Consider the following 24,996-nt stretch of genomic DNA (forward strand, 5'->3'; position numbering starts at 1 on the left):
AATATTACAAATAAAACTCTAAACTCAGGATTGCATGTTGTAATCCATGTTGGGCATCCGCAAAAGTCAATATTAGTTTAAGGTTTTTACTTAATAACTTAATATGAAGTAATTTATTTTTCAATTTTTGGACGAAGCTACAATTTCGCAACGTAACGTTATATTATACGTTATAACGCCACTTATAACGCTGTAGGTTCTGTGTAACGCCCAAACGCTGGTCTGTGCAACTTATATGCTTTATCGTGAAAATATTTAAAACAATTTTCCATTGGATCCCTAACAGTTGCTTGCTTTATGCTTTTTGATTAACATTGTTTTGTATTGTACATCGCCAAACTATAGTATTCTGTTATACTCTACAAACAAGTTTTAAACTTGAATATGCAATTTTTGCGTTTTGCAGGGGGTATTAGAATTGTTTATAACTTATGGAATATATTGAAAAATAGTTAGAAAAACCAAAATGTGGAAAATTATTCTTTTTCTGTGCTTTTTAGTACGGATATCGAAGGGGCTAATTGAAAGTAATACTGCAGTTGGTGAGTTTTCAGTCTTATAGAATGTCGAGTTTGCCATATGGTCTGAGCAATGTGATATTTCGAATTCCATTTCGATAAGCTATCGATAGGAGGTATAGCGTAATGAATATACAGGGAGTCCTCGGGTTACGACGGTCGCGACTTACGCTGTTTCGAGGTTACGCATTCCATAAAAATAAAAAAGATAATACTGTACTGTAATATCTAAGCCCTTAAACTGGATCATTGTGATCACAAAAATCAGTGCTTTGGGCTCATTGGTTTTCGTCATATACATCGTAAATGACGTGGACAATACAGTACGATATGAGTACGTACGAGTAATTTATGTACTGTACGGTATAATGTTCCGACTTACACTGAAATTCGGGTTACACCGATTCTCATGAACGAAACCACGTCGTAAGTTGAGGACTGCCTGTACATAAAAAACATCTTCTCATATCTATAACACTTGGTATATAGAGAGTTCTCTTTGGTTCCCTTTATGCGTAAACACTCATTTGAAGACATTTAACATACCAATCAAATTTTTATTTAAATTGTTCCCGTAAAAAGCTGATTGAAATGTGAATATGTTTTTTGTTCCATGTATATATTATAACTTTATTTTTCACAACTTCGTAACCTACAGAATCAACGTTTATTGTTGTCAAACTCAATTTCTTTGCAGCTTTTTCATATTGATCTTCTGTTAAGTAAACTTTTCAAAGTCAAGGCATTGAAAAGCGTTCATTTTAATTAATGTTTTAGACATGAAACAATGTTACATGCGCTCAACTGTATTATAGAAAACATGAATACTTCAAATAGAGCATAGATTCACTTTGGGTAGATTCCTGAGCATGGTGTTTAAATCGAAATCTCTCTACTATGATAAGGCACCATAGGAAGAACGAACTTTTTTGTCACCAAATTTTGTAGATATTGATTAAAACTAGATTTTTTTTTAATAATAACGATTATAAAAGTAAACCAAAACCGACAGATATTACGTGATATCCCATTAAAATTAAATATATAATAGATTCGAATTTCCCATTAAATTCATTTTATTTTCTATTCAGTCCCCGAAGTGCCTCAAGACGTTGCAATAAGTAATATCACCAGTTCAACAGTAGTCGCAGTCATCACACCTCCAAACAATACTCTAATTGCTGTCACACAATATATCATAACAGTGAGGTAACATATTATTAAATATTTTAAGTAGAGAAAAGTTTTTCCATTTCACGAGTTAGAGATATCCATTAAGCTGATTGTATATTACGACTCTTGTCAGCAATAATGTAACGAGAATATCGGTCGGAGACCGAAGACTTATTGATCGAGCGATAATTAATTAATTAATATCTCGCTAATTATACGACCCAAAATCTATAGGCTTCTGGTCCGTGATATGATGCATGCACATGCAAAATTTGGAGCAGATTCAACCTCGCGTTCGTGAGATAACGCGTTCATCTAACAGACATACATACAGACAGACAGACAAATACCTATCAATATACCATCTATCGGGCGCTATCAAGAGTACTCTATGAGATGTAGGTCCAGTAATCGGGGTTACGGCATTGAACGTCACAATACGCCCGAACGATCTTAAGATCGATAGGTAACAATAATGAAAACGCTTAAGTTCCTGACTCAGAAATAATGACTTCTTACTCAATTCTTTACCAAATTCTTCTCCAGTTTCGACCCAGGGTAATAAAATACGACTACGACTGCAAAACTTTTCTTCCTAATTCCATGGTCCCTGCTACCCACACTAAAAAACTGGCATCACATATTGTTAGTATGAAATCATATATTTCAGGTTTCTATATTGATAACTCCCCTCTATATACATATATCACTTTGTGAAACATATTTACATTCTTTTTATTAACATAGACAAGATATCGATGACTGCAATTCATTTAATGACGCAAGTTGCCATGAGAACGACCAGCAAACATTCGCAGCTACAGCTGACAACAGATACACAATAACTGGCCTACAAGCCTACAGGTAAAGTTTTTTATTAATTACAATGCTATTTTTTACAATATTTGGTGATAAAATAATAAACAGATATATTTTATGTTGGAATATCCAGGAAAACATAAAATTAAACAACATAGGTTGAAGCTGATTACTGATTTTTAAATGGCGAAAAGCACAGTGTGACAACAAACGATTAAACTCTGAGCTAATGCTTTAGCCAGTACAGTCATGTGTAAGCATTGCAGCCTTATTCGTAATTTTAAACAACACTAAATAACATAAGGTTATAAATTGATAAAATCTAGTAAATACATGAGATAATAATAATATTCAACATTTCTCATTTTAACATAGAAAATACGTCGTCTCTGTGGTCGCCGTATCTCTCGGTGGGAGAGGTGAATCAAGTTCGAATTTTACATTTACTACAGCCGCTGGACGTAAGTATCCTGAAGTATATATTCTCTGAATGTCAATTACATTACCATTTTAATTTTAACATATACTTTTTTACAGGACCAAACCCCATCTTTAATGTAGTGACTGTATCACTACCGGAAGTAATTATTGTGACGTTCAATGCCGGAACCCCGATTACTGGACCTACATCTCATGGAGTAATCTTGATAGCGCCCGATGGATCAATTCGGCAAGCGGCGGTTAGTACGCGCATATATATAATATTTAAATACGCAAATAATTTAGAATATGTTGGAGTTATTTCCGCAAAACAATGTTGTGCGTTTTTTAGATTCAAATATTATATACTAAACGTCAAAGTCGGAATCTCTAATGGAAACTAAAAAGACTTATAACCATAGTGTGTTGTGATTTAGACCTAGTGTTGAGTTTTTTTTTTTTATTTGCTGTATACTTCGCGACGGATAGGAATGTTAACAAATAACGAGTTGGATACTATCTGGAAAGGAAAATTAAATATATAATAAAAAAATATGTTGTTACTGGCTTGAAGCATTCTGGCAAGCCCTATGGCTCGTGGCCCCCTTTCGTAAGCATTTTATACTGATGGGCTCGCTGTTTATGATTCCAGTAGTATTTATAGTGTTATTTTTATGGATAGATTCCGACTACCATTATGTTAATGCTCAACAGAGTGAAAGTACCCGATAAAATAACCTTAGCGAGCAATGAGCATAGGAAGAACGTTTTTTTAGTAAAACAAGGCAAGGGCAAGGTAAAATCAGTTTTGTTTCTAGCCTTGTGAACACACATTAACTTATCCCCGAGCCCCCGATTTGGAACTACTGATAAATCATATCTGCGTTCAATAAATGCAGAAACATTAAGTCTAAATAAAAATCGTTATTCCAGGTTACAGCATCATTATCATCTTCGATATCTATAACCGTTCCAAATGTTTCATATAATACTGTTTATAAGCTTCATATTACATCAACCGTAAACGATGTTGGTTCATCTCAATTACCACCAGGAACAACCGTTACATCAGGTATGAAATTTACGTGAACATGTATTATATTTTATACAAATTGTTCCACAGATTTGCTTTAAACTAGTATCAGGCAGGACAACAAGCCTAGCTGTACGTACATACAAGATGTACTATGTGTTTCGGAGAACGCGAACCTTTTTGCCCCAGTATCGCATATCAAAAATATCATACGTGGATTAGGTGAAGAGTGTGCAGTTTAATCGCGAATCATTGACACATCAAATAGCTACTTGTGTATTTCTTAGCAATATTGTCAGTAGATACTGGTTTAAATGTAATTTCAAGCTCTTAACACCCGTAGAGTAATGAATCTACCGACACCTTACGTCGATAAATCATAGCAAATTTTCATCTCTACCTCAAACCATATTTGCCAAGAATGACGCTGATGCCAAGGCGCCGTTTAAAATCGCCCCTATAAAATATCAAATAAAATAGTCTAGTAGATACAATTTAAAATTACGAAATTTCAGAAGTTGATATAATTGTCTTACAGTACCTTCAAGTCCGTCATTCACCGTGGCACGTGATAGTGACGTTCAGCTTACACTGACAATACAAGCTGATGGAGCAACATCTTACTTGGTTTCATATATACAGGTAATATGACTGTTTTTTACAATATACGTTATGTGCAAGCTTCGTGCATTGTACTGACCAATTGTAGCTTGCTATTGAATTCACGTCCAATTACCCAGTAATTGCAAATACTTTGACGATAATACTTTGATTTCATAAATGGTTGAAGATGCAAAAAGCGAATACGAAATCAACTCTTTTTATATATTGCAAAAAAAGTATTATACTCTACTTTTGAATTTCTCAAAAATACTACAATCATCAAAACTTTGTTGCAGTGCAGTTCATCAAATTCAAATTCAAACTGACAAGTGTTAAAGCATCTATATCTGTTAATACTATAAATATTATCTAATGTCAAGGATTATAAACTTTTAAAAGCAGAAATTTTACATAATAAATTAGCTTGCTATTTTTTGTTTTTAAACATTTGAAGTTGATGCCACAGTTATTAATTAAAAGCCTTTTCACAGATTATAAATATTAATATATGTTCATACATTTCAGGCCAATTGTCCCAACTGCACTGCTCAGACTTTAACGTCTACTGACACAACTGTGGTTCTGAGTGAACTCATAGCATATACAACATACAAGTATGTTAAGTTTTATTGCTTAGGTTATGAAGCCATAACCAAGTTTGTTACACCTGTTACTATTGACTATTGTATTTATAATTAAAACTTGATTTTAAAAATGTGCAAATGAATGATATGCCAATGTGGGAATCATTTTTGTCATATTTTGACTGGTGAAATTTTTTATACAAGGTGAATTAAAAACAGAACCCATAAATTTCTTAATTGTATCTACTAAAATAAAGAAAATTTACATGACACTGTAGACAAACGTTTTTCCAGTAGTCCTAGTGTGCTTTACGCAAAAGGTATGTTTGTCCAGATTATGTCCAAATGACCTGAGTTGTTCTTTTTTGTCACTCTATATTTCAACTTGTCAGACGGATCACAAAAACAAAAGCAAATATGATTGCACCGAGACGTATTACAATTCTCCCTTTGCATCATAACGTTGGTATTCCATTTAAAACTGAATTTGCTGCTCTCACTACTTCAAATAGAAGATATTTGTTCAATGTACCTGCTTGATTTGCTGCAATTCTCCTTTTTACCTCCACAAGGAAATTTTATACCGAACTTTTCACCTAGACCCGCTATCCTGTTGAATCTCTTCCTTGTATTTTGTGTCAACACTTTTTCAACCTCCAATAATTTATTTCTTCTCTATATTTACAGAATATCTGCATTTGCTGTATCCGCAGCTGGAACCAGTTCAAGAACTACCTTATCACAGCGGACAAGAGCAGGAAGTAAGTTTATTTTCTTCGGATAGCGTTGTTACAATGTTTATTTTCTGTGCTATAAAATAATCCAACTCACCCATTTTGTGTGAACATTTTGAATGCAATACAAATGTGTCTGACAGGAAGCCAAATGCCATTGTAGATGTTAAAACGACTGCTGTTTTTGCATTTGTTTACAAAATTAAAAACTGTCCGAGAGGAATGATTTTAAACCAATCATATGCTACAGAAGCAGTCAATGACATTGAGTTAAAGAAGTCAAAAAATGCGAAATATTTATATATACATCCATTGTAGACTTTGCAATGTAAAAACCCCATGCCAGATCAAATATACAAATGTGGAACCTGCCAAATACATGATGAAATATATGTACCCACACATTGCACTTTTTTTACACTTTCAAGCTCCTACTCTCAGAGATCCAAACTACACAACATCTTTTACAAATACGAGCGATGAAGAGACGTACCCTCCCTATTACACTGTCACAGTTAACAACGTATGTGAGGAAAAGTCTGTTGTATTTAATGAAGATACTGGAGTAATTACAAAAATGATTTATATAGTTACTCAAAATGGGTCAACAGGTAAATGGAATTATTCTTACTTTGAAAAATTAGATGATATTCATAAATATTTATATATTTATGGTTATGCCTTGCTCTACATATAGTACTCTTCATAAGAAGCCATTTTTATGTAAGACTCAGAAGCTAATATATTATGGAATGATCAGTTATTTTTAGATTCAGAATTCCCTATCCATATTTTTGCACTCGGGGTAATTTATTGTGCATGTGATTAGAACCCATTTTAATCTGCGATACCAAATTAGTAAAAACCAACGTTGTTTGGTATGTCCAGTAGGGAACAATCGGTTTGAGGATTTTGCATGATATGTCCTTCTAGTAGCAACCTGCATATTCAACTATACATAAAATTTGAAAGATATTTTCCCAGTAATGGTTTAATAATAACGCGATTTTCATCCTTGCAACAAGGCTCTAGCAGAACGATTCATAGTCTGTTGTTCATTTTGTTTCAAAATAAAAAATTTTCCATGGAACTATGTACAACATGATAAAAGACTAATTGTGCCTATTTATTTTGCAGTGAGCATTGATTTATCAAGATTTTGGGCAACTTTTGGTCAAGAAGATGTTTCTTCTCCTTATGTTTCTTTTACCGTTCGATGCGAGAATACCAGTAATCGAAAAAAGCGTGCTGTTGTGAACAATGGTGTAGTTATTGGTAAGTTTAGTATCGTGACTGATAATTTTACAAAAGCATACTATGTTTTTCTGATGTTTCATTTAAAAATGTTTTGGTGTGTATGAGCGTGTCAACGATTATACATATTCAGAAGCACAATTTATTTTTAAATAATCGAGTTACTCCCAGATGAACTACTGACAGCTAATTATAGTCTATTTTATCTTATTCTTCGGGACCGTTTCGGGATTGAAACTCTGAAAATCACTGCATTTTTTGTATTATGCCTATATTTACGACCATGTCTAAAACTGTCCAATGGCAGTCAAAAAACGAGAACGATATGAATGTTTAAAATCAAACCTGAAAATATTTCTGAGTGACAAAAAGTTCGGAGCAACTGCTCTTACGGAGGTTAACATGGGAGTCGATTCTCGGGGAAACACCCGTTTTAATCTTACTCATGGTTAAGAAAAGATGTGCACCTTCTTTTTCGAATGTCTTCATAATCATTTTGTATAATTTAACACCATTAAAACTTGATTACAGTATCTTTCCTGGCATCCATATTCATGCTTTCAATGTGGTTTTTATCATTCATGTATCGCTTTTATGCTGATTATGGATTCAAAATATCATTACATACTTCCATGCATAAAGGTGCTGACAATACTTGCCAAACGGGTACGAATACAGAATGTAATGGACGATTGAAACCAGACACAGCCTACACTATACGAGTATGTGGTGCGAATGAAGATAACAATTCAGTTTGTACTAAACCGAGTGTAGTTGTAAAAACTTCATGTAAGAAAAATACACTTTGTGAATTATATATATGTATTTTGACTGTGAACTATATGACCTTGTCAGGCATGGATGAGAACCTGTACCTTCTTCATATTCAAACATTTATTGCTGAACAACAAGTCAGTCATATAAACTTGATCTCAAAACTTTGAATCTGAAACATTCGTATATCATTAGAGCCAGAGATTTTATATTGAAAATACGTTCATCCATCAGGGCTGGATTGGGGTAAATTTTACAACAAAAATGTATGTAAACATATTTATTTGTATCACATATAGCGGTTGTGCAATAATTGACGATTCTTCATCTTACTAGGGAGAGACTGTCCAGATAATCACCACTTGTTCATATTTTCTTTACGGTACACAAACAGCAGTTCCCAATTTTATATCACCGTTGATAAATTCAATTTTGCTTTTGAAATTTGGCGATTGGAAAACGATAGAATAAAATTTGGAGAATCCTTGATATAAGATGTGGTTTACAAAATAGAATTCAAAGAAACTAACCTTAAAAGCTAGGTTTAAAAATAAATGTTAATATGCGTTTTACCCCTTCTTTTTTCAGTACGCGAACTTACTGCAGGGGAAGTAGCTGCAATTATGCTTTGCTATATTCTAGTACTCATTATCATCATTCGCATTACTGTATATTGCGTGGAAAGAAGGTAATCATATTTGATATCAATAGCATTATCACTGTACCATGGCGTAATATTAGACAGACTATCTTAGCACATCATAGATAGATAGATTGATCCCATCGTTTCTTTACAAATCAAGAAAGTTATTTGTGTTTAATTGGCTTTTTGAATTTTCTTTTATAATTATATAGCAATGAAAAAAATTATAAAAAAGTGTATTTTTTTTTTAAGACGAGTGTCTTCTGAAGTCTTATTCATATTGATAACCTTTTTTTGACTTACAATTTTTTTTACCAGGCGATCTCATATTCGAAAACATAGAGTATCGAGAAGTGGAAAACAAAATCCGGCAGTTGATTTTACGATGAGTCAACAAAAAGATCAGTCGGATTCAGCAGCTGAGCCTCAGACACAACACACCGAACCAGCAGTTGTGAGTATCTCATTAAAAAAGCATATTTTGAAAATCTCAATTTTTGCTTCTACATAGTCTTCATGTTAGCAGTCAATTTGTTTTGAGAACATTTTATTACAATCGTCAAATCTCCTGTTTGTTTTCATAGTTCTCGTGCAACCTTTCAGGAGGCGAGGGTTTTAGTTTTTTTGAGGTTCAATTTATACAAAATATATAATAAATTTTATACGATAGCCTACTTCACATTGTTAATTTTTTTTCAGGCATAACAGGGAGAAGAATGACGGTCTGAAAGAAGCTGTAATACTAATCTACAAGCCATAAAAATTTCAGACAGAATTTTTTTTTTTAATTTACTAAAATAACTTTAATATGAATTATGCTAACTATTTGTTTTCTCGTGGAAATTAAAAATGGAACTATTTCATATATCGTAATAACATATTCTCCAACATGAATGAATCAGCCAAAACATAGAAAACTAACAAATGTAGTTACTCAATGGTCAGTCTACGGTCAGTTAACGGTCGACCCCGATTTTGTTTTGCGCGTTCCCGAAGATATTGTCCTGTCTAAAAGTTGCGTTTTATTCTCAATGTGAAAACCCATATATTAAAAACAACAACGATTATTTGAACGATTAATCTGGAAGTAAACGAAATATTTCCAAATTTATTTTGAAATTGAAATAACTGCTAAAATTCTAAAAACTTTCGTATTAAAGCTGACTAAAGGGATGCTCAAAGCCTCCTCAGAAGATAAAACTGATTTGTGTTTCAGGACACATTTGTGCCACCAGCTGTGAGAAGTCTACTCTTTTATATTAAACAAAGATTGTCTAGTAATTTTAAGTTCTACGCGCCTCTTTGTTCGGTCGTTAACACACACACATCAGAAATTGTTTTATGACGTGATTTCATTACCGAATATCACGAATTCAGGAAAGTAAATGTTGTCTCCGTGAGCTATAAAAATTTATTGAATTTCCGAGAACAAAATTAGTATCGTACCAGTCAGTATAATAGGATTATCACTATATATTGAGAGAATATAAAAAAGCTTTTAAGCGAGGAAGGGGCTCATGCAGATAATCGTAAAAATAATTAATTTAAAAAAACTTTAAATTAATTCATGTTGAAACAAATTTATATAACCAGTTTTTATTAACAAAATTAGGTAAGTGTCACAAACTAATATGAAAATTGTTAAATAAATTCAATAAATTTATGAACATAATTACAAATGATTGGAGATGGGAAAAATGCAACGTATCAGCTGTGAGTACTGTTTCACATTAAACAAAGCTCCGTTTAGTACCTTTCAGTTCTACGCAACTCTTGGTTCGACCTATAAAACGCGAACTTCATGGGTTGTTGTATTACAAGATTTTATTGAATATCCGCTCTAGGATACCCTTATTCTCTGTCGTTCTGTTTGTCTGCCTGTTCAGATGTAACGTCAAAACGGCTGACTAAATCTGGATGAAATTGCTTAAGTGGGTTATCCTGTCACCCTAGTAATGTGCGTTTTATATAAAGCCTAGATTGAGGTTTTGTTTCCATGGCAACAACGAAAAACGCGCTAATCGTTATGAAATTATTTTTTCACAATTTATCGTCGTTTTTTCGTCAACCAAGTTGGACATTGAAATTCCGAGAACGCTACCTTTTTCATGAGAAAATTGCCTCGATTGTCCATAAACTGGAAAAGACTTAGGAATTTTAGTGAACATTATTTTGTTTTGTAACCACAGTATATCAGTCACGTGAGTATGTCTACAAAACGCCGAGAGCCTGGAATGAACTGGCAGTTTTGGTAACCCGCTCACTTACTAACGCTGCTGTTATAGATCAGCAAGTTTCTATGGATGGTTACTGATTACTAGAGTGCGGGCCTCAACTATCAGCGGAAATTCTGAAGCGACATGTTACTGAATATCACGCATTCATAAAATGAAATGTTGTCTCTTTGAATCATATTTTTAATAGATTTTCCAATGAATAAAATTGGTATTGTAGGATTTAGGACCTTCCTAACCTCTCTTCGCTGTGAACTCTAGAATTTAATTCAAAGTCGTATGACCCCAAGTGTTTATTACAGATATGCAAGATAAAATCACTTGTTACGTACCAAAATTTTCTGATAAAGAATTACAAATCGAGAGAAAAACTTTGGACAAATTTGATAATCAAGACTAACTTGATATTACAAACTAACTGAACATTTAGAAGATAATAATATATTGTGTAGTAGTTTACACTGAAACAAAGATTGCTGATCTGTGATTTTCCCATAATTTGTCTACTAAATCTATTTTGATTTTATGAAATATAAATAATGACTACAGTTTTTACCATCAGAAGAATGAGTAGTTGAATACTTGTCCTACCAGGCTTACTCCCGATGATCAGATATGTAAAAAATTAAATGAATACAAATCAAAAGAACAACTTTGGATCATTTGACAATCAAGATTGTCCTATAGTTATTTCAAAGCTCAAGCAGTGTAAGTTAAAAAATTGTAGACGATTAGTATAAACGACTATGATTCATTATATTAGAATGTTTTGCAAATATGTACAAATCTAAACAATTAAAATAACTGAATGTTGATATTTTTGCAGAATTCATGATCGACAACCTGCTGAATTGCTAGTCGCTGATGTTTATCATCATGTGTCATTCTTGTGATCAAATCATGGGCCAAGTGAGGGTAAGGAATCAGTAAATCACTGGGATCAATAACTTTAAATTGTCGACCTAAATAATTCATGTTCGACGTATTAGACCATAATTTATACAAGATGTAACCCAAGTTATGAATATCGTCGAATGTTGACAATAAAAACCTTGCCGCACGGTTAAAATAAACAATTTTCACATTTTGCATGTCAAGTGAAAACAGAATACCCCACTTCCATGTTCCATGAGCAACATTATGTTTATGCAGATGTTGTAAACCACTAACTATCTGTTTTGCTTGTACGAGAACAAGTCTTGGATCAAACGGAAATCTGTTTTCCTTTCTCTCTTTATAATATCCACCAAGAAGTCGAAACTGGCATCTTTCAGTAGCAACAAAATATCTCAAACGTTCCCTCAATGGACCATGAGCAAAGACGGATATTACATTTGAATGAGGTGAAAGTTGTTGGATACGTTTCATTATGTGAGGTGAGTCTTGAAGCAATTTAGTATACAGCCATATTTCTACAGGTTGTGTACCTGAATTTGGAAGTTGCAATTGGCCTTCATGGACTTGGTGGCCCGTTTCCTTAAAATCATTTTTTCTTTGAACCACCAGATGGTATCAGTGATTTGTATCCGATCTAAAAATGTGAAACCCTGATCTGAAGCGGATTTGATGCTTTGAAAAAAATATATCATCACACTGTGGGATAAAGTAAAACATGATGATGCATACGATTTGAAGAAAAATAAAATTTCTGACTTGAATAAACTGCAAATGCTTTGTACTACTTGTTCAAAATAAAAAGTGCGAAGTTACAAAAATGTTTTCATGTTTACCACTAAACGACTTATTGAACGACACGAAGAATGATTGAAGGTGGAATCTTTACTGATGGATCTTAAGATCGGTAAATATGTTGATAGGTATTTGTATGTCTGTCTGTTTGTCTGTTAGATGAACGCAATATCTCACGAAGATGAGGTTAAATCTGCTACAAATGTGCATTCATCACATCTCAGACCAGAAGCCTATTGATCGAATTATTAATTAATTAGTGATGGGACACACGGTGTCACTATGGAGTACGGGCGCTGTTTTTGGCGATCACCGAGCGATATTCTCGTTTTAGCTTTACTGGTAGAGGTAGAGGTAAAGGTAGAGTTTTTTTTAATTTTATTGATGAACAAACAATACTGTTAATAGGCAAATTCTTAAAATCAGTTTATTCAATGAGGTCATTACAGTACTTTATTTTACGTTTAAAGAAAATGTAAGATAATTTGGAAAACAATTTCAAAAAAGAATGAAAGTAAAGATGAAATCAATATTCACACCTTCTGATGTCAAAGATGCGTTTCTAATCTTTTCTTTCTCTTCAAGATATTTTGCAAAGTGGAAATTATTAACAAGCTTTGATAATGAAGTTGCAACTTGTGAAGAATGACTGAATTAATATTGATTAGTTTTAGGATGAAAATTTAATTGAGTTTATTTGGTATTGTGTCATAATGATATCTGCAGTGTTGAATAATCATGGTAATTCCAAAATATATTGTTCGAAGATAATACCTACAAAACATGTCTGGCTAATTCCAGTTTATACCATGTGATAGACAAGAGATTTTCTTGCTACATAGAAAATAACATTTGGATTATTAGGTTATCATCCATCCAAACAATGCTCGGGACAAGAATTCAAATAAGACTGTGACTAAATAGGGACCAGGTATTACTACATATAAATATACAAACCTTTTGGTTTTCTGTTTTGTTGACAAATCTGATTTGAAAGTTCCATTTTCAAAATGTGGAAACAAAAGTTCATCATGACTACTTGTCGGAGAGCTTTGTGATCTGCCAAGTGGAGATTCCTTCTGTAGATCTCGGAATAGTAAACCTGAACACAGAAAATTAACTTTTTAGATAAATCGTTACTTTCACTTAGCGGTCAAACTATATAATTGGGCCTTTGACAATCACAATATTTTCAAGCAAGCTACCGAAATCTTATGAATGAAAATGTAGTAAACCTAACTACTGACAGCTTCGGAATATCTGCATATAATCAGCAGTCAGCAAACTATAAATATACCTGGATATCTCGAACCGTCGAAATAGTTCCTACCTTTTACATTTGGTGGAGCCATATATTGATGAGAAAGAACTTCGTTTATCATTGGACGTTTACGAGGAATAAACTGCAGCATCCATTCCAGTAAATCTTTTGCAATTTCTTTGTCTGGAACTAAAAGTCCATCCAGATTCATGTTGTTGTGGTTTTTCATGAGATGATTCCAAAGATCTCTTTCATTACCAAAGGGATGTTCGCCGCCACTCCATACGTAGTAAACAATGACAGCCAGTGAATATATGTCATTTTTTTGAGAAGTTGGAAATCCAGACACAAATGATTCAGGGGGTCTGCAACCGTCAGTACCGAGGCCTTTTCTTGTGTAAACTGTTAGAGTCTTTGACTCTATGACTTCACTTATGCCAAAATCACCAATTTTGACAACTTTTTGATCAAGGGATAAAAACACATTGTCAGGTTTAAGGTCTTTGTGCACTACAAGTTTATCATGAATGTATTGAATTCCAGCAAATAACTGTTTTACAAAGTCAAGTGCGAGTTAAGGATCAAATGGGATTTCGGCCTTCTTCCGATTTTCCACATAACTTCTCAAGTTATCTTGATTACATCTGTCCATTGCAAATTGCAATATACATATATTTCATTGGGCCTTGTTGGTATTCGTCTGAGTGAATTGCAAAGACGACATGAGTGTGAGGGTTCAGTAGGAAAAGAATTTTTGCTTCTTCCACACTTTGTTTGTTGTATTGAACAAATTTTACTTCACCATGGCTTGAAATTTTTTTATTACGAAACAACAAAATAGAGTCGGAGAGTCTGATCGAATCTGAAAAAGAGACTAAATGCAACAAATAAACAAGATTTCAATTATTTATCACATAAATTATTGCTAAAATGACGAATCAGGTAAAATTTAAAATATTGCTAGATTCTTTCAACTTCTTAACCTCAATAACCAAGTACCTTTAAGAATCTAATACTAATACTGATCGAAAGGTTGGGTTCACGAAGCAATTGCAAGCAAGAAACAATAGTACAAACAAACCTTGACTATCTTCAGCTTCAGGTTCTATATTTTCCTCCATTTTCAGATTTTTCTGATACTACAGGTGGGTCATTTCAAACCAAGATAAATAAAACCAAACTGCCAAAAGAAAAAACAATTTTAAAAAATAAGTCAAACAAAAGTTAAAATTTCACTAGCCTATTTGAAAAGTAGGTTTGGCTTATTCCGGCTTTGTTCTGAGCTATAATAAAACGCTTGATAAATTGATTAGTGCCTCTTCTACCGTTAATCCTACATATTCTACTCATGTCTGCTTGTCTAATTCTTTGTTCAGAACAAGAGTCTATAAAAACTTATGAAGAATATTTGAGAGAGGCCTCACTGCATTTATTTCCTGGTGTAAATATTTCCTATTAACTTGTGGTAAAATCCTTGGCTCCCCCAGCAGTGATATTTCGCGAGTTTAATCCACAATATGAGCTGTGGGAGTATTTACTTTGCACCCGAATACACAACTCATTAGTTTTCAGCGCAAAAATAATTAGTAGCAAAGAGAAGAAGTTATAGATTAAACTTCTGGGAAAAACTAATTGGTAAATTTACTGTGATTGTTTAGCGTGATATCGATACCAAAATAAGTAATGGCAAATGGTTCCAACAACATTACTTCATCTTTACTTGGTACCTTGGTATCGATATCATATTATATTCACAGTACACTTACCAATTGGTTTTGCCCTTACGGTACTTTGCTACGATTTTTTCCTTACGCTGTCTTACTACGGTACCGGTACTGTACCGTACAGCAATAATGTTGGTTTTCTGTTCTGCGGGGACGTTACCTTACCGCCTTAGCGAAAGTTGGAAGTCCTACTGTACTGCTTCGCTCGGTGTGAATATATTTGTTAACTTTGATCTGACGGTACGGTAAACCGTACTGCAAACAGACGTGTCCATATATTTGGGCGTAGCTCTCTTGTTCCTTACGCGTTCTTACCGGTACTACTGTATTGCAATAAGGTTGGTTTTCTAGCAAATTAATTTTAATAAAAGCAAAATCGGTTACACTGAACTAACTCGTAACTGTCTCGTAAAAGCGGGGCTTGCACCCACTGTTATAACCACGACAGTCTGACAGTCTCTGCGCTGTACCGTTACCGTACCGTACCGTCTTAGCGGACGTTGGAATTGAAAAGTTTTCTGTGGGGACGCGGGACGGTATTGAAAGTTTTTTTATGGGTTCGATACCGGTAGACTGTCAGACTTAAAAACAAACTCTACCTAATACAGTAATACCGGTACCGTAATAGAATAGGAGTTATCAGTAAAAATAAGAATAGTCTATTTTGTCATAACTTTGTCGAGTAACTGAATCTAACTATTGGGCAAATTAGGGCTCAGACTCCACACACCAATGCATATGCCATAACTAGACACTAAATATAAATAAAATAATAAACAATACAAAATAGTACAACTCCAGTCCCGCCACAATACCCCCCTTTTCATTAGAGAAAATTCAGAAGAATTTACTCTCAAAAAAAAAATAAAAACATCCCCTAAGGAAGGTATTATTGACACAGTAGGAATACGAAACTCGTAAAAAACACAATATGTACGTCCATCGGCAGGTATTAGCAAAATATGTAACACAGTGGAACAAAATATTAAACAGTAGAAAGCATTCCTGAAAGTATGACAAATATAAAGCATACTATATACAAAATACACAATAAAAATAAACCCTATCTAAAAACACTAACTAGTCCTACCTAAATATATACATTATAGCACAATTCCCAATGTAAATCAAAACAAAATGTTACAAAACCATAAATTAAGTATGGAAATCATCCAAGTAGGCAGGTCTACGCTTTGTCCTACCAGAACGAGTAACAACCTGATTTTCATCAGACCCCCCCTACAGGCAAATCTAAATTAACTTCTGGTTCAACTCCAACAGGAATAACAACATCCTGTACATCATCATTGGAAATAGCAATATTGTCTGGAAAATCGGCATTAATATTAGGTAAATTGTCACAATCTTCCATCAAATATAAACGAAGATGATCAACATGAGCTATTCTACAATTACCAGTGTTAACATTCTTGATACGATAAACGAAATGTGAAAAACAATCTAACACTTCAAAAGGACCTATCCAACCAGTCGAAAGTTTTCTACTCTTAGGAGGATAAAAATACCACACACGATCACCAACATTAATAGATAAAGGCTTAACAGTTGCATTAAAATTACGTTTCTGTCGAACAGCAGATTTACCTAACTGTTCTCTAGCAAATTCAAAAGCTTCAGATGTAGCATTATTAAACCATTTAACAAATTCATCATAATACTTAGGGACATTATGATCAGGAGGTTTACCAAAAAGTAAATCAGTTCACAAAGAAATTTCACGGCCTAACATTAAACGATTTGGAGTAAAACCTGTACTTTCATGTACAGTAGTTCTATAAGCCATTGAAAGATAACGAATGTGTTCATCCCAGTCTGTGCGACTAGAATCCACAAATGCTTTGGGCATTTGCTGCAAAGTCTTATTCATTCTTTCACATAGACCATCCGACCTAGGATGATAAAGAGTCGTATGAGTTTTATCAATTTCAAATAAGGAACACATATGCTTAAACAAATGAGATTCAAAATTAACCTCTTGGTCACAATGAATAATTCGCGGAGTACCAAATCTACTAAAAAATTCCGTTACAAGTACATCGGCTGTTGTACTGGCCCTTTGATTAGGCAAAGGATAAGCCGCAACCCATTTAGTAAAATAGTCTGTGACCACTAAAAGATGTTCATTGCTCCGTTCAGTTTTAGGTAAAGGACCCACAAAATCAAGACTAATTCTGAGAAGTGCCTCAGTACAAATAATTTTACACATTTCTGCACGACGTTTTCCATGAGGGGTTTTGGTAGCAGTGCAAGCTTTACAATAACGACACCAAGAGGATACTTGACTGTGCATTCTAGGCCAATAAAATCGTTCCCTCAATTTTTTATAAGTTCGTTCTTTACCCAAATGTCCACCAGTACGCAACTCATGGAGTTGTCGGTACATTTCGCGACGCAAAACTAAAGACAACACCATTTGAAAAATGGATTTCCCTACAGGCGCAGATGGCAAAAACTGGCGATGAAGCACTCCATCAATGACTCTCAATAATTTCCACTGGCTGCACAGGATTCGAACTTCTCTGGAGAAAAACAAGAGTTCTGCAGCTGGAGTTGGTTGATCCAACGTTTCCTTCATTGTCAGTACTTTAGAGATGTTATCGTCCTTCATCTGCATCTCACGCATATCGGTCGCTGAATACGAAGCGAGCCATTCCATAGAATTACCATGACTCGGTTGCAAAGCAGCAACTTTGACAGTTTCCAATTCACACGGCTGATCACCATTCCCACAACTAGTGCAGGAATCACGCTTACATCGGCAACGAATACGACTCAAACCATCAGCATTGCCATGCTTGGAACCAGCACGATGTTCAACTGTAAAATCGTAAGTGTCCAGAACTGATATCCAACGAGCTACAGGGTCTTCAAAAATTCAGAAGCCAACGTAGTGAAGCATGGTCAGTTCTCAGTTTGAAATGGCGACCCCACAGAAAATGACGAAAATGTTTGACCCCCCACTACAACGCAAAAAGTTCTCGATACGTTGCACAATATCTCTTCTGTGCCTTGTTAAGGATAACGCTGGCATATGCAATGACTTTTTCCTCGCCATTCTGAATTTGACTTAAAACTGCGCCAGCTCCAAAACCAGAACAATCAGTATCTAATATGAATTCGTCTCCATCTTCCTGTGGAAATGATAAAACAGGAGCACGAACTAAAAGTTCTTTCAAGCGAAGAAAAGCGACATCACACTGCTTTGTCCAAGCAAATTCTACTTTCTTTTTCGTCAGATGAACAAGAGGATGTGCAATGGTAATGAAATCTTCAACAAATTGTCTGTAATAACTACAAAATCCAAGAAATGACGGCAATTCCTTGACATTAACAGGCTTGGGCCAATCACGAACAGCAGCAATTTTTCCATCGCTACAGCTTACACCATATTCAGATATTACATGTCCCAAATTTTCCACTTTACGACGAAAAAGTTTACACTTCTCCGGCTTGAATTTAATTCCATCAGCACGAATTCTTACAAAAACTTCACGTAAGCTGCTCATGGCCAGATCAAAGTTTTCGCCATAAGACAAAATATCATCTAAAAATGCGAGACATATCCTCCATAGAATTCCAGCCAAAACTTTGTCTATTAAACGCTGGAAGCAAGATGGCGCATTGGCTAATCCGAAAGCGAGAACACGAAATTGAAAATGGTTATTCCCTGGCAAGCTGAATGCTGTTTTTTCCCGATCTTCTGGGTCGAGTTCTACTTGCCAGTACCCACTCGCCAAGATGAAAACCACTTTGCTTTACCCAAGGCATCCAAAATATCATCAATTCTTGGCAAACTGTAGGCATCTTTGATGGTTACCAGATTCATTTTACGGAAATCGATACAAAAACGACAACTTCCGTCTTTCGTGGGAACGAGAACAATAGGCGAATTATAGGGACTTTCACTCGTTTCTATTACACCTTGATCAAGGATGCTCTGCACTTGTTTCTCTGCTTCTTTCGCCCATCCCATACGTCGCGGTGGAACTTTGATTGGTTCAGATGTTGACGTTTTAATTTTATGTTTGACTACAGAAGTTTGTCCCAGTTTGCCATCAGGACCAGCAAAAACATCCTGAAATTCGACGAGCAAATCACGAATACCTTGACCTTGTTCAACCGTTAAATCTTCTGGATCGTCGACGAGCTTATTTAAATGTACAGGTAGTTCCCTGGTGTCCATGACATCACCAGGCACCACTTGTTCCAGAGAAGAGACAGTCAGGTTTTCTCTTGGGCATAGTATGCCGATAAGCAAATCCGCAGGTATTTCTACCGCTTCCTTGCTAACATTGACCACCATGAGAGGCACTAGAGAGCATGAGGCGTCCACCACTCCGGGAAATAAAAATAAACCACGATGGCCATACTCGCTCTCAAAACACACGCAGCCTCTGCCACAGCTATGACGTCACTATTGGGTTTCAAACGACCATAAATCACCATCTCACTCCCTCGGGGAACAGTCACACATTTATCTACAACAATTCTACAACTAGGAACAGACGAAACAGGCTTAGTCAGGGAAACAGTTTTACCATCAACCTCCATTTGACCTACAGACATATGCAAAACACAGTCATGCTCATGGAAATAATCCATACCAAGCAAACCACAGGGGGCACCAAGATCAGCAATAATCACTCTCTGAACAGCACACACAGAATCAATACAAATTTTCAAGTCAATCATACCACGAGCTTTCAGAGAAGTACCATTAGCAGTTTGAAAACAAACATCACAAGGAGACAAATCACACTCCTTCCCACCAATAGAACAAAGAACTGCATAATCTATAAGCGTGGCAGCACTACCAGAATCAATAAGAAAACGTACAGTGATGCCATTCACATCAACCATGGCATACCAGCTAGTGGGTAATCTCAAAGAACAAATCAAATTATCAAAATCATGGCCCATGCATACATTCGTCATCTTTCCAGTAGCAACTGAGGACCCCCGTGCTACTGATTTCTGTTTGAAGACATATTATTATTCTTGGGAGCAGGGTGAAGCTGGGGAGTTTGGTCATTCCCACCCCAGGCAGAATTTGAGCTATTCCCTAGTGAGAAATTTCCTACTGAGCCATTGAACGTTGGCTGCGCCGAATACGCAGTAGAAGGCTGCGAATTCTGTGGAACATAATATCTATCACACTGAGAAGCTATATGACCCCTGCTATTACATCTCTGGCACAAGTTCTCCGGACAATTCCTACGTAAGTGGCCCTTGGCACCACAACCATAGCAAGAAATACTTTCATTCCTACGCCCACCCTTCTGACGGGAAATTCGGGGTCGACGACTATCGTCTAACATAACACGAAATTGGTCAAGTATCTACTTAAAACCATTCGTAGGCTTACTAAATTCAGATTCACACACACCATCATCACGCTCAGATTTATTCACAACAGCTACCATGGGCTTACTAGCACGATTACAACCAGGTGCACTGTGCGTAGCATCAATAGAATGACATACATCAGCCACAGTAATTAATTCATCCAAACTCTGAGTCTGCCTGATTGTCAAAGTCTTACACATCTCGAAATCAGGAAAACCTGAAATGAAACGCTCCTTAATCAGATTCTCACGAGCAATAACATCCAAAGAAGGTTAAGCCTTTCTCGACAATGCACGAAGAGAAGTAGCTTATTCCGTTGGCGTCTCAGTGGCCAACTTCTTCCTGTTATTGAACAAAGTAGCAAAGTATGACTCCTTACCCTCTGGATAATACCGCTTTTTCAAGTGATTCACTGCCACACTCAAACTGTGTCTATCTGGAAGGGATAATTCATTCAACAAGGACAAAGCCTTCTCACGCATACATGCAGCAAAATGAACACCAGCAATTTTATCAGTACATCCATTACAGGTAGTAATGGATGAAAAATGACACAAATAATTATCCAAAGACATACCATAACCATTAAAAGTATCAGGCTGTATATCCATTCTCAGACTATTATTCATACCAAAAGGAACAGCCTTGCAATCAGTAACGTTACCATTCACACTTGCATGCATAAGTGTAGACTGGTCAACCACACACTCATCAGCAAAATTCAATTTTTTAATAGTACCGGTACCATTCATCAAACATTCATTATCAGGACAGTCTGGTTCCCCATTTCTATCAACACTCTTAGGCCCCTCAGGGGTTTTTAAAATAGGTTTAGGAATGAATGATGGCACCTCACCCTCAGCCATGGCCTCGCCAATGCCCTCCAGACGGCACAACACCCGTTCAAGTACTTCCTTCATGCCAACATCTCTTTCTTCAAGTTTCGCAACACTAGCATAGACTATTTGCAGTTGTCTAGCCAGTTTTTTATTTTCAGCTTCTAGTACTTTATTCTTATCTTCAATTTCTTTGTTTGCCATTAGTATTTCTTTATTTGTGTTTTCAATTTCTTTGTTTTTGGTTCCCATCTGGGCGATTTTAACCCATATTACATCTCGTCCCTGGTCGCAATTCTTTCTTCGGTGTGACATCAGGAACTTTTAATCAAAAAATTGTCGATTTTCCAATTCTGGCGCTAGCTCGTCAATTTGCAACGGTACGACTTAACCGGAATACCGGTAGGTGCTCGCCATTGATACAGTCTAGTAATACTGTAATAATTAGTTCAGAAGATCCAATGTGCTGCAAAGACACACAAATAGGTTCGAAGTTCACGATGCAAACGAAGAGACTAGTGTAAAATAGTGTAAAATCCACGCTTAAAGCAGATAAAATAAGAGCGACAAAATACGGTCCTTACCCAGCGACAGCCGAAGCAAAGAAAGAGGCTGACCATATGCAGTGGTGGTTGGAGTCGAGTAACTAAATCTAACTATTGGGCGAATTAGGGCTCAGACTCCACACACCAATGCATATGCCATAACTAGACACTAAATATAAATAAAATAATAAACAATAAAAAATAGTACAACTCCAGTCCCGCCACACTTGTAGTGTGTCTGCAAGGAAATTCAATTATTGTCTATTTTTCTTTATTAACCTGATACCTGCGGTAAAATTAACGTCTAACCTAACGTATATCTTTTTATTCTCGCAACTGTCATGTTTATTCTTTTTTTTATACAGTTTTGCTGGAAACAACAAAAATATGCTACGAAGGAAGGATCTCAACTTCTCCGAAAATTTTTAACATGTGACGCATGTAAGTCTTAATGCCAGAGCATACCAACTTCATTTCATTTACATGTTTACTGTTATTTTATTGCAGTCAAATTAACCTATTCCATTTTATTTTTATGCCTGCAAGCTGCAATGTTTATATTCATCTTGTTGCTTTTTTGTCACAGTTCTGCTGTAAACACAGAAACAACAAAAATGCCAAGAAAGAAGCATTACAACTTTTTGTATCGTAGGATCAACATGTTCTGAAATATGGTGGTCGCGGTCTTACTAATGCAAAAAATATTTGCTGGGTTAACGGCATGTTGCAATTATTGTTGCGGCTTCAAGTTCATGTACAACATGACTTTTGTTTGTGCTCAATACCACAGGCCTAAAAAAAACTTTTAGAGATTTTAAAGCATTAGGAAGAAATATGTCACAATTGCAATTCACTCAAAAGTGTCCTTTATTAGCAATTGAACAAACAATGGAGAACTTCATAAAACAGGATGTAAATCTTTGTGTGTTTTGAAAGAATAATTTGAATTCAATTCAATAGTGTAAAATCAAAAACTAGCTGATGTGCGGTAAGTATCACTGGATTTGTTTCAAAAACACTTCAATGACGGATGTATTTTTCCGAGGGTAATCTCATCAAGTTTACAATGTGCTCTTCTCCTATAATGATGCAGTTCCAGTACACGTCTAAAAGCTTGAGCAAAATGAAACTATTTCTACTACCACCTATGCTTGCCAGTCGCCAGCTGGTAAGGATAGCATAAGAACAGGGCTCCTTAACACCAGTATTGAAATATGCTTTGATCTATCGTTTTTTCAGTAATATAAAATAACACTGCTGTAGTGAAGAATGCATTTTTGTCACCCACTATGTAACAGTACTATATGTGACAAACTTGTTTAATAAATATGAATCAGTATTTAATTTTTTATCCAAATGCATGGGCTGAAAGTTAATTAAAAATGCTTTTTATATGATTCGTGTATGGAATCATGTCCTGGAAGAGGCATACAAAAATTTGTTAAGCAGTAAATAATATTTCATTTACTGTATATGGGAACACGTTTAAAGACAAACTATAAGTCATTTTGCCATCTGTTTTTTATATTGCTGTGATTGTTCAGTTTTATCAAATATAAATTGATCGATATTCACCTATTTTAAAAATCAAATTGTTGCATTTTGCAGATGTGAGAATGAAATATATGACCAGTGACGTAGGTATGTGCCAAATCATATCAATTTTATTTACATGTTTACTCTTACTGCATTTGCAGTCAAATTAACTTATTCCATTTTTTTGTACGCTTGCACAGCTGCAATGTTTATGCTCATCTTTTTGCTTTTTTTCATTACAGTTCTGCGGTAAACAACATCAATATGCGAATAAAAAGCATTACAATCTTTCCAGTAGTGTTCAACATGTTATGAAATATGGTTGTCGCGGTTTTATCAATGCAAAAAAAATATTTGCCGGTTTAACAGCGTGATGCAATTATTGCAAATAGTTTTCGTGTCCACATATTTGATTATGCTCATCTTTTTGCTTTTTTTCATTACAGTTCTGCGGTAAACAACATCAATATGCGAATAAAAAGCATTACAATCTTTCCAATAGTGTTCAACATGTTATGAAATATGGTTGTCGCGGTTTTATCAATGCAAATAATATTTGCCGGTTTAACAGCGTGATGCAATTATTGCAAATAGTTTTCGTGTCCACATATTTGAGCATTGCTCTCTTGTTTTCCCCATGCCATGTGAGGCCTGGGAATATTCGCACATGATGCATTGACTTGATCAACTTTAAATGACCTTCATTAAACGAGAGAAGAATTATGCGATTAGCAAACTAGTCAGGCGTGATATATACGACTATGATACGACTACGTATACGTTGATACGACTATGCCGTGGTAAAAATTAACACGGGGTATGTTAGTTATTGGGTATCTTTTCAGCGAATACGTAAAACGCTTTATTAGAAAAGTGTGAAGCCCTATTACGGCCCTCCATATTTTAAATTTACAAGCTTATCTGCCTGCCTAATTCCTTGTTGTGAGACGAGATACAAAAAAATGTGGTTTTATTATTCGCCTATTGCTATTGAATAAAATGATACGTTGGTATAAGCGGGATATACTCCTCATTTTTATAATAATTTTGCAAAACTTCATCTGCTTTTCCAAACACTTATTCAGAACCAAATTTTGATACACTTTTTAAAAAACTGTTTTATTATTCTTGATTCATCTCCACCAGACCGCTATTTGAGACGAATTTTTAGTAAAGCTATCGGTTATCGCCATTATTTGAATGTTTATTACTAACTAGAGCAGTGGTTTCCAACCATTTTTCAAGCAAT

General features: G+C 35.2%; 2 protein-coding genes across 2 annotated transcripts; one reads left to right on the forward strand and one right to left on the reverse strand.

Moving 5' to 3' along the window:
• The first annotated feature begins 405 nt into the window (after positions 1 to 405).
• On the forward strand, positions 406 to 9,433 carry LOC120339831 (phosphatidylinositol phosphatase PTPRQ-like). Its single transcript, XM_078116567.1, has 15 exons — positions 406 to 542; positions 1,610 to 1,727; positions 2,439 to 2,555; positions 2,886 to 2,971; positions 3,048 to 3,190; positions 3,864 to 4,002; positions 4,502 to 4,605; positions 5,092 to 5,180; positions 5,838 to 5,911; positions 6,313 to 6,495; positions 7,022 to 7,159; positions 7,781 to 7,927; positions 8,501 to 8,600; positions 8,874 to 9,009; positions 9,255 to 9,433. Exons 1-15 carry the CDS (start codon positions 467 to 469, stop codon positions 9,258 to 9,260), a joined length of 1,656 nt encoding a protein of 551 aa, XP_077972693.1. The 5' UTR covers positions 406 to 466; the 3' UTR covers positions 9,261 to 9,433.
• A 3,505-nt stretch (positions 9,434 to 12,938) lies between these two features.
• On the reverse strand, positions 12,939 to 14,370 carry LOC144427110 (uncharacterized). Its single transcript, XM_078115781.1, has 3 exons — positions 13,809 to 14,370; positions 13,436 to 13,580; positions 12,939 to 13,127 (listed from the first exon to the last, which is right to left on the reverse strand). The coding sequence occupies exons 1-3, from the start codon at positions 13,966 to 13,968 to the stop codon at positions 12,977 to 12,979; spliced, it is 456 nt and encodes a 151-aa protein (XP_077971907.1). The 5' UTR covers positions 13,969 to 14,370; the 3' UTR covers positions 12,939 to 12,976.
• Between the last annotated feature and the right edge of the window lie 10,626 nt (positions 14,371 to 24,996).

The sequence above is a fragment of the Styela clava genome, chromosome 9 (assembly GCF_964204865.1).
Source record: "Styela clava chromosome 9, kaStyClav1.hap1.2, whole genome shotgun sequence".
NCBI classification, from domain to species: domain Eukaryota; kingdom Metazoa; phylum Chordata; class Ascidiacea; order Stolidobranchia; family Styelidae; genus Styela; species Styela clava.